This window comes from Rattus rattus, chromosome 3 (assembly GCF_011064425.1).
Source record: "Rattus rattus isolate New Zealand chromosome 3, Rrattus_CSIRO_v1, whole genome shotgun sequence".
NCBI lineage: Eukaryota > Metazoa > Chordata > Mammalia > Rodentia > Muridae > Rattus > Rattus rattus.
In genome coordinates, this window is record NC_046156.1 from 90606499 (window position 1) to 90618064 (window position 11566).

Sequence of the window (11566 nt, forward strand, 5' to 3'; positions counted from 1 at the left end):
GCCATTTTGTTTAGTTACCACAAACTCAAGAGTGCTGAAGAGCCCAGATGATTGTCAGGAAAGAGCTGTGCTTGGCTTCAAGGGATGAGAGATGTGCAAATGAGTGCTCTCCACACTGACCTTCTGGGGAACGAGACAGTTACAGTCCAATGCAAGTTCAACTGTGTTGACAGGAAAGCTTAGCTTAACCCCTGACTGCAGAAGCCCAGAAAGACAAAACTGTTCCATGACAATCCCCTCCGATATAACTATGAAGGTGTGACCACCGACAGTAGGGGTGTGACTTAAACTTCTGCCTTACAGGAAATCTGTTTACTGTTCTGCCTTAAATTCTGCAGGTCCTGATTGGAGCCACCCGACCCTGGTGTGCCTTGCTCTTGGACTCTGTCCTGGAGGCAACAACTCATCTCCCCCAGCAGCTTAGCTATTGGCTCAGCAGCACCCTCCATACACAGGACTAAGGCCATGTCTGTGCCACACAGCAGCTACACAGAAACTGCCAGAGCAGTAGAGACTGGGGGGCTGTCTCATTTGGAGAAGTCATTGTATGGGGTCCTCAGTCCATCAGGAAAGGAGAGTAGAATGCTCACAATGCTGACACTTCAGGGGAGAAGATCACAGTCAGGGGGTTTATTTGGTGGTTTGTCCTCACCCTGCAGTTGTGGCTCAGAGCTACTGCTATGGCTGGCTTTCTCCCACTTTGTTCACAGGTTTTCTTTCTCAGTGGCTTGACACCATCAGAAGGACAAGACTCGCTGTTACCGTGGAAGGCTTCCATTAACTCCGCAGATGAACTTTCATCAAGGGCAACTTTTATAGAGAAGTTTCAATGCTTACTTCACACAGACAGCACAGGTCTTAAACATACAGTATTTTAATTGTCGTGAGTTCGTCTTATTCTAAACTCTGGTCCCTAGCAGACGAGGGAGAGAATAAAAGAAAGCAGGGAACAGTTCCACCTGCAAATGAGAATAGCCAAAGATCTGGGAGGATGTCAGCGCCTGCTCTCCTCTGGATCCCTAAACACTTAGAAGTGCAGGGGAACTACAGAGCCCAGGTCCAGAGTGCTGGTGCCAAGCAAACAATGAAGTGGCAGGAATTGCATTATGGAATGGTGAACTGTTTTTACTACAGGAAGATTTCTGTCTATGAAAACAAGACTTTCTTGTGATACAGGAAACAGGAACGCAGACACCCCTGGGCATTGAAAAGCTGGTCCTCTGTATTTAAGTCGCACTCACACTTCATTCAATTCAGGCAATAATTTAGATTTAAATACAGCAGTGCTCACTCTGTAATTTACCATTAAAGGTGTTTCTTGCTACCCCAAACCTTCCTTAAAGGCTGGGCTTAGCATGCTGCCTTGGTCTCTCAAAGGTAAGAAAGAGTGCGGTGTGGGATGGGAAACTGTTCTGAAAAGCATATGCGTAGATCTACACATCAAGCCGGACAAACACTTCTGCTCTTGACAAACTGTCCTGGTAGGAAAGAGTTTCAAGCTCCTCCATGTGTTTTCTCCGCTGTCTGGAATTCATTAAGGTCCTAAGGTGTTCATAACACTTAGAATATACAAAATGGGCCACATCTTAAAAATCGCACACAAGCATGCACAGCAGCTGGGACTTTTTCACCCTTCCCCCTACAAAAGGCTAATTTAAAAGCAAACACCTGAGAATTCTAAATTAAGCAAACCAGCGCTGAGTTAAGTCACTTCAAACACGAAGAAACTGGCTGACCGAACCTTCAAAGAACACAGAAACCCCGGGCAGAGGGACCTCATACCTATATTTCATGCCAGTCTGCTTTGCGGTGGACTCTTTGAGAGAAATGTGATGCTGAGGGGTGAAGGTCCCCAGGCTGCGAGCGATGATAGCGACAGTGCGGAATTTGGCCCGGGCTGCGTTCACCACATTGGGGGCGGTGGAGCTCTGCTTGCTCAGAAGTCGGTCCTCACCATTTCGACTCTTCAAATTGTGCTCTGTGCAGGCTATGGAGACTTGCATTGCTTCCCCGGACAGCGCAAGGTCCTCTCAGAACCCCACAGCACAGGCGGTCGGCAGAGGGTGAGCAGTTGGAGGGGATTTCGGCTGTCTTTTAACCCCTTTTGCCCCCCTTCCTGGATGCCTTCAGAGGAGTCCCGGCAGCTGACTTCAGAACCCACACACAGTGGTAGGAGAGGCTGAGGTGTAGGACAGAGTCCCTGGGACCCAAAGAAGTAAACAGCCAAGCTGGAAGTTGTCTCAGCAGCTGGAGCGCGTATCAGCGTCCCCAATCTTCCCAGGTTGTGATCTCGGCTGATTAAACAGCCAGATCCATGTGGTCAGGAGGCTGGTGCAGAAGCCTAGAGCTGAGCATTCATGGTGACTGCACACAGCCCTGCCTGGAGCCAGTCCGAGGTGCCTGAATGCAGAGGGCTGGTTTCTGGGCGCTGGCTCAAAGCAACGCAGGCATACCGCAAGACGCGCTGCCAGCACCCTCTGGATCACAGGCAGGAGGCTCAACTGGAGAGGAGCATCCCAAGAAGCAGCTAACAGCAAGCAGGGCCCCGCGGACCCGTGGTCTCCATCCACTCTGCCTGTCAACTACCTCCCTCCGGAACTTCGGAGGATGCGGAGGTGGAGGTTTCTCAAGACCCCTCCCCACTCATCCTCGGACAAAAGCTGGGTCTCCGGAGCCAGCACTTACTTGGTTAGCGACTGCATAGAATTGCTGGGAGGTCCCTTTAAGGAGAGCCTTGCCTTTGTGTGCAGTGGGAAGGAAAGATCACTGTGACCACTCCTTACTGGAACAGTACCGGGAGGGCTGTTCCGTCAGGGGGCTCTGCCTAGATGCCATCAAATCTTGCTGCAGCACAAGAGTTGAGACGGGGGAAGACTGAGTGGGGTGCTCCCAGAACAGCATGCTACTGATTAACACGTGAATACTCTTTTGGCTTGCTGGAACACAGCTTGGAATTCTGCTATTAGCCCTGTCAGGGTTCATATCGCCTCTGCATGTTATTTCTTATGCAGATAAGTTAGAAGTTTCCTGAAAGGCCACAGTGCAGTCTAGTTGCAGTGGGGTCTGCTAACTTACTGCAAATTTATTTAAAATACCAGAGACATCTGGGATGCTGCAGGGAGCATGGGTCCTTCACACTGGAGGGGACAGGCAGGGATGAGTGCAATGGGGGAGAAACAGGTCAACATTAAGGCCCAGAAGGTTCAGAAAAGTAGCAGGATCCACATATACCACTCTTAAGAGAGGTACCCACACTGGGTACACCAGAACGAAGAAGGAATGAATTTCAGGAGCCCAGAGAATATTCTTCATTTTGATCCATTACCCACATTTCAGGGGAGTTTCTCTTAGTCTGCTCCTGGGAAGCATGACAACGTTCAGAGTTTCGGGGACGAAGCAGTGAAAACTCAGGCAGACCTCCTAGAGGTATGAGACTCCCCTGTGGCAGGGACAATGGTTCTGATTTGATTAGCAGAAGTTCAGGGAAGCATGTCCAGGGATGACATTCCCTGCCTGTATAAATTAATAAATAAAACAGTGGTCTGACCACTCCTGTCCAAGCAAATAAAGTTGCAGGAATGAAATCCTCAAGGGGACTCTATGCTTGTGTTGAGATCCGCTGGAGACATTAATCTTAACATCCTCGAACTTTATGGAATTGCATCCTTGACCCTCCATATTTTTCACTCTTTCCCTTACAGAATCAATCAGATAATTAATAGAGGATGTTTAGGAAGAGGGAGGGTGGAAGGGTTAAGTGGGTACCTCTTCTTTCCATCCAGGTGGGAATACTGGGACATACCTTTCCTTACTCTTCGGAATAAACAGTAGGCAGAGAGGAAAGAGATCATAGGAACCTTTATTTTTGCACACTAAGCCAGCTTATCGGAGATGATCAACGTGAATTGGGAAAGCAGTCGAAATGAGAAGAGGAAGAAGTGGGAGGAATCAAAAGAAACAGCTTTTAGAAAAGGAAAGGGGAAAAAAAAAAAAACCAGCAGGCTGGGAGCAATGGAATCAGGTGATATCTTTCAGACCTGGAGGATTTCAACTTGGCAACTGGCTGTGGGGGAGGGAAGGTGGGCAGGGGTTCAGCTGAGAAAGCTGCTTTATAGGAAGGACTAAAAGGCCTGGACATGTTAATTAATGTGGCGTTTAGCTTTGTTATAGGAGTAGCAGAAAAAAGCCAAAGAACACAGCCTAACCTAGGTCAGGGAAACCGTTACCTGAACAGGACACACAAGGCAGAGCATTTCTGACTCCAACAGGACCACACAGAGTGCTTGCTTGGTCTATGGCAGGTACTCACTCTATAAATAATTGAAAGGTGGTGAGGAAATAAAGAGGGAGAGAGGAAGGTAGGTTGGATGGGGAGATGTCATTTCCTGGATAACTCCACTCTTTAAAAACACCCACTAAAGAAGATTCTGTGCATCCACTTTGAAGTTCAGCCAGTGTACTGAAAAGGAGTGAATGACAGCCCCACATCTTCTTCTGCTCCTTTCGAGTGTAGTCCAGTGTCCCAGCCTTTGGGACATACCTCATAGAGAATCAAAGATCTGAGGCCAGAGGATGCCCACAGTGCAAGTCTCTTTCTTGCTGACCACAGTGAGCCTTTCATCTCTGTCAGGCAAGGAGCAGTCCCATGGTTTCCCCAGACATCCTCACCCTTCTCAGCATTAAGGGAGCAGTCACTTTCAGGAGCCTGGAAATTAGATCACAGTTGGCTGTGCAGTGCCCATTCTTAATAAGTTTGCTAACAGGCCACATGCTAATTAGGCTGGGGAAATTAGACTTGGAATGTGTGTCCCTTCACTGTCACACAAAAGGAGTCAGAGGAATCCTCACTGTGAGAATTTCAGGCTCAAATAGACACACAAACATGCATATGAATACATTTACATAGACACACGCATGTATACATGTATAGATACAGCTATGGGCTAGATTATCTCATCCCAAACTTCATGCATTGAGGCTCCGGTCTCTCCCCACTGTGTCAGAATGTGCCTGTGTTTGGAGACAGTCTTTAAAGACATAATAAGTATAATGAGGCCATAAGTATGAGCACTAACTTAATATGACACATGCCCTTATAATAAGGACCAGGGCCAGGCATTAGAAGACACAGAGCAGAGGACCATCCACTAGCCCAGGGCAGAGTCCTCAGAAGAGGCCAAGCTTACTACTTTGATCTCAGACTTTCAGTCTGTAGAACTAAGAGAAAATATTTTTTCTCTTGTAGCTATTCAACTTCTAGTACCTTGTTGTGTAAGGCTGAATTAATACAGGCAGAAAATATAATTTATATCTATAATATTGTTCATAAGAAACTATTGAAGCTTACTAACGCACAAGCTTCTAAAGGTCATTATTAGTCACGATAAATGTCATTAGATTTATTCCACACATCCCAAGCTGTTATTAATGTTCTACAGGAGGGTGGCGAGTTCCAGCCCAGCCTGAGTGACACAGCACAACTCTGCCATAAAACCCAAAAGACAGACAATGATTTACAGATCTGTTTTCTGGGAAGGGGTGCTGAAACATGCCCTGGGGAAAGGCTCACATGCAATCCCTTTATTCCTCTTCATAAAATCATCCAAAGTTCTATGTGGTTGCTCTTTTGCTTTTACTAGCATACATTAAATATAAAAAAAGTTGTGTCATCATAAGTGTACGTGACATAGTGTGATAGCACTTACCTCCAAAAACCCTCTTACTGCCACTCTCCCACTCCCCACCATTTCTGCTTTCATGTTGTATAAAGAGTCTCCATTGGAGACTTGTAGACACATTTAGTCATTTCCTTTGTGTCTACTGATCTCCTAAGCTTACTGATTTTCCTTCCAAGAGCTAGCTCAGGATCCCTAAGACAGGAGTCAGCACCTGCAGAGACATCCTGAAGCAGTGAAGAGAGCACCACTCCAGTAGGTGAAACTCAGTCAGGACACTTCACCTGTAACTTAGGAGTAACCTGCAGCTTTCTCTCACTCCTTTCCCTCAGCTGAAGCATTTGCAAATGAGGTGTGCACGTGCGTGTGTGTGTGTGTGTGTGTGTGTGTGTGAGTGACTTTATTATGAAGACCTCTTTGTGTTTTGTTCTGTAGATGACTCTGTCCCTAGCCCTCCTTTGAATACAGTTTAAAAAGAAACCATACTATCATCATGAGTGCTAGACACAAATTTAATTTAGAAAATCTAAATATCAACTTAAAAAAAATTCCCAATTACCTAGAAAAAAATGGTTTAGTCAATTTCTTCCCAGTGAAGTCAGAACCATTTTTTTTTTTTTTTACTGGTTTTGCTTACAACTTATGGTTTCTATTCCATTTGAAAGCACAGCCAGCAGGAGCCAGGAAACAGTCTATCGTGCAGCTAGGCAAAATTGAGAGTTATCCAACACAAAAAGAGTCTGCTAATATCAGAAGCATTTTAAACATGTACAGATGGCAGGCTGCTTCCTGGGCCTATAATTTATTACTTATTACATTCTCACGATTTTAACTTGCCACGAGAATGGCCACGATGCAATATGTACATGGGCACAGCTTTTACAATGGCAAATAAATCAAGGATTAGACATACAAATGGCTTTTCTGATGAGAAGAAATGTCTAAGTGTCTACCCTTCAGCTTTCCTAGAAGAGCATACTTACAAAGAACCCAGCAGGACACTCAGGGCAAATCCATATTCACACACCGGGCTCTATTCCAGAAACAAAGCCCAGGGAACCAAAGGATGGACCAAGCTTTAGTCCTGGGAACAAAGCAAGGGCTTGAACATGAGTGCTAAGTATTCTGTTACTGTACTATATTCCCTAGCTGGCAATGAACACTTAAACTACATCCATAACAGCTGGCAATTATTTCCTAAATCCAGAATATTCTGAAATATATGAGCCACAAATTCTAATAATTTCCATAAATGTTCAGACAGGAAACAGGGTGCTCCAGTATTATATAGACAGAGTTGTGGTGAAATGGGAAATTCACAATTCAGCTGATTGTGTTCTGCCATTTCATGGTAGGTGATTTCTCAAGGTTTTCAGGGAAACAGAAATAAAAGAAAACAGGAACTTGTAGTCTGCCTGCCTTTATGAATGTTGCTTTTCTTCCAAATAGTTATTCATTACCATAATTTCTACTATTGGTTATATTAGCATCAATCTGAAATATGTGCTGTGTCTTTTGTTAAAAGATTTTCTTGAGAAATTTAATTCACAGAGAAATTATTTTCAAAAATAGAGTTATTATATATAATACAATCCACAATAAAGTCAACCAAATGGCACATTGCTATTTCATGTATTACAAAGTGCTTAATTAATTATGCCATAAGGCATATGGTTAATTTTCAAGTAATTAAAAGTGTTTTTAGTTTTAGACTCCCTCTCCACAAAAGTCATATTTTATAAACTTAAAATGAAAATATAAAGGGAGTAAATTGTTTAGAACGATGTTCTAAAATGTGTCCACATTTAGCCTTTAAGCTTCTGATCTAATGCTGAGAGTTGTCAGTACCCACACCTTTCTTCTATCATGTTTGTGTTTTGGAAGCAGCACGTTTAAAAGCACACCCAGCTTTTGTCTCTCCCCACTAGTTGTTGGCGCTAACTCTCAAAGTGTTTGACGCACATCTGTGAGCAATGGTGAGCACAGCATCCCAACAACCTGGCCTGCAGCAAGAAATGTTAACAATTTAGAGAGAGAAAACGTCGGATAATTGATGAACTATAATTTCTAGATAGGGTATTATAAACCTTTAATCCCATGGTAATTTATATTTAAAATATTGCAAGCTGAATGAAGGAGGAAAGGGAAGAAAAAATGATGCAATTTTATATATATATGTAATATATACTCATATATATATATATATATGAATTCTAGGTATTGTAGTAAAAGCTTTCACGCCTCGTCTCTTAGTTCAGAGGAAAGAGAAAATAAGATAGTCACTTCAATCAACTGAACATTAAATGTTGTTTAGGTGATTACATGAGCATTCATAATCCATCTGGCAAAGCTTTAATGGGAGGTAGAGTATTGGTCAGAAAGTGAATTGATCCTGAAGTCTACTTATACACACAAAATGATAACCATCTGAAGTACATGATATGCAGTTCTACCTTTTAAAACCTACAAAGAACTGGATCCTGAGGAGCCTCCCACAGAAAGACATCTTTACAAGATGAAGATGAAGACAATTCAACCTCCAAAATGTAACAGACAAAGCCACTGGTTCGATTGAAGTTTGTTCCTCTGCTTAGAGCAAGAAAAGCTATTATTATATACATCTTTTTGTCTCATACTAGTAATATATTTTGTGAAGAGTCTACTGATCAGTTTTTATTCTATTCATTTTTTTGAAATGGAATTCTTATAAGAAAGAAGATCCAAGATTTTATGGGATCATTTTCTATTTAATTTTGCTCTTTTGGCAGACTGAGAAAGGTTAATGCAGGGGACCCGTTTAGTCCTTCTTGAAAGGGGAAAAATATCCATAGGAGGGGATATGGAAGCAAAGTTTAGAGCAGTGACTGAAGGAACAGCTATGCAGAGCCTGTCCCACTGTGGCCCATATATATACAGCCACCAAAACTAGATAAGATTGATGAAGCTAAAAAGTTCATGCTGAAAGGGACCGGACATAGATCTCTCCTGAGAGACACATCCAGAGCATGTCCAATACAGAGGTCAATGCCAGCAGCAAACCACTGAACTGAGAATGGGGACCCCCTTGGGGGGAATAGAGGATGGAATGAAAGACGTGAAGGAGCTTGCAACCCCATAAGAACAACAATGCCATCCAACCAGAGCTTCCAGGGACTAAGCCACTACCCAACGACTATACATGGACTGACCCAGGGCTCCAACTGCATAGGTAGCAGAAAATAGCCTTGTTGGGGCACCAGTGGAAGGGGAAGCCCTTGGTCCTGCCAAGGTTGGACCCCCAGTGCAGGGGAATGTCGGGGGGGGTCAGTAAGGGAGGTGGATGGGGGAAACACCCATATGGGGGAGGGGGTGGGGATGTTGGTGTATGGAAAGGAAACAGTGAAGGGAATACTATTTGAAATGTAAGTAAAGAAATATATCTAATAAAAAAGAAAATAAAAAAAGAAATAAAATTTAAGCACAAAAAAAAGAAAGAAAGAAAATGAAAGTCATCCTGAGTACATAGTTGCTTAAGTCTTCTCTCACCTCAAGGACAATATCAATGACAAAAACAGAAAAACAAGTACCTCTTTGACCTTACTCATATCCATTGTGCTCTCTCTCTCTCTCTCTCTCTCTCTCTCTCTCTCTCTCTCTCTCTCTCTCTTCCTGTCCTTCCTTTCCTTTCTGCTTTTTTGTCTTTGTCTTTCTTTCTGTCCCTCTCTCTCCTTCCTTCCTTCCTTCCTTCCTTCCTCCCTCCCCCCTCTCCCCCCCACCCCTCTGTCTTGGGCATGCACACACTGTTGGATAAGTTCATAACAATATACCTAATAGTGAATGTATGAAACCCAGTGTTGAGCTCCACAACCTCACAATAGCTACTATAACTGCAGAGGTTCAGCGAGATGCGAAGTCTTTGGGTCTGGCTAATCTCACTGTGTAATGCTTTTTATTGGAAACTTCATTACAATAAATTTTTAATGTAAAAAAAAGGGTAATATGGGAAGACATGTTAGTAGAGATTCAAGCTGAGACAACCATTATGAAAAACAATAAAGTTAACTTGACAAGTCATAATGTGAAAAACATAGGAGCCGTGCACTCCATTGCTGAATGAACAGCCAAAGAATGACATTGAAAATTTTGGAGTGCTCTATACATGGCCATAGTCATTGCAGCATTATTGACAAAAGCCAAAATACATCAGCAACTTAAGTTAAGATTAAGAAGTAAAGAAGCTATGGAAAAATACCTACCATGGAATGTCATCAAGTCTGAAATACTAATATTTGCAAGAATATGGGTAAAACTAGAGAGCTTTATGCTTGATTAAATAAGCAAGATGCAGAAAGACACACACTAGGATCTCATTTTCGTGTGGATGTAAAATCAGCCAAGCTCCTAAAGGTGCAACAAGAGAAGAGCTTGTGTCCCGACTTCCAACAGGGCAAAATGGAGGGATTGGAGGAAAAAGAGAAAAAAGTAAAGGAAAGAAGGAAGGAAGGAAGAAAGGAAGAAAGGAAGAAAGAATGGCTGGGCCTATATGAGGTGAGAGCTATGCTAATTAGCATAGCCATAGTGATGAATGTATATCTTGGTATGTACGTGCATCAAATTATTGTTATATATATTAAATATATAGTTTATTAATTTGTCAATTATACTGCAATAAAACTGAAGAAAAGGAAACAAATAACTCACCCACTATTATGAAACTTATTTCCCTCTGAGAGTGAATTACCACCCAGATCTCCAAACTCATGTTGAACAATCTAGTGAACCACTTATATACTTACATTGAAAACAAGTTCCTACCTTAAAGAGAAAATAACCTCTCACTTATGTTCAATCAAGTATATTTTCTGAGGTTTTTCACAATGCCTATATACTACTTTTTGTAAGCAAAATGAAGTAAAAATTTCAAGCTATTTTTCTATCATGTAATTATGCCAAGTTTTTGCAGGAAATTTTGGAATATATAGATAGATTCTCTCAAGCTTACATAAATCCTAGTCAGAGCACTGAGTGAGACAGGTATAGGAAGAAAGGGGGAATAGCATTCATTAAGGAGACTTACAATCACCCTGGTCAACATTTCTTAGTTTTGTATTTTCTGTTTTCACACAGAGGTTTGTGTTGTTATTAATATTTCTGTTATTATTGGACATAGCTGAGCATCTTTCAAGGTTTGTATCAGTTTCTTCATGCTATCATCTTTATTTGTTCTTTTGTTTCTCTTTGAATTTATTTTTTTAAAATTTAAATTATTTTATTTATTAAAATTGTAGCCATTGCCTCCCCCTCAGTCCCCCCTCCCACAGTTCCTCATCCCATTCCTCCTCCCCCTTGCCTCTGAGAGGTGCTCCTCCACCAGGCCTTCTCCTTCCCTGGGCCTCAAGTCTCTTGAGGATTAAGCACATCTTCTCCCACTGAGGCCAGACCAGACAGATCTCTGCTAATATGTGCCAGGGGCCTCAGACTGGCCAGTGTTTGCTCCTGGTCGGTGGCTTAGCCTCTGGGAGCTCCCCGGGGTCTGGGTTAGTCGAGGCTCATTTTTCGTGTATTACCTTTTCTATTTGTTATTGTCATCATTGATTATTATTATTTGCTACTCAGCTGACTGGCTGTATGTGCTGCCGAGACAAGAAGGTGGAAGATTCGGCATCCCTGTATGTGGCTTCCTAGCTGCGAGTATGCAGGCATGCATGGCCAGCTGGCTAGTGTGAATCAGATCAAATGCAGCTGATATGTTCTTTACCAGAAAAGGGAGAGACCCATGTAGGCTGAGGCATTTAAATAAACCATAGTGGTGTCAAAATCTCTAGGCAATGAGAACAGAAAAGAACAACATGGGGATGTTGGAAGTCTTGCTGGGGGTGTGCAATGCACTTGTTACACGCTGTCATTGGAAA

At 42.8% G+C, this 11566-nt stretch overlaps 1 protein-coding gene across 1 annotated transcript in view; it reads right to left on the reverse strand.

Moving 5' to 3' along the window:
* The window catches only part of Kcnab1 (potassium voltage-gated channel subfamily A member regulatory beta subunit 1), a 279211-nt gene extending 275877 nt beyond the window's left edge, over window positions 1–3334 (reverse strand). Inside the window, exon 1 of the mRNA XM_032898291.1 lies at window positions 1783–3334. Coding sequence (XP_032754182.1) covers window positions 1783–2003 — 221 coding nt within the window. The 5' untranslated portion in view covers window positions 2004–3334. The remainder of the gene's footprint in view (window positions 1–1782) is intronic.
* Window positions 3335–11566: the final 8232 nt, after the last annotated feature.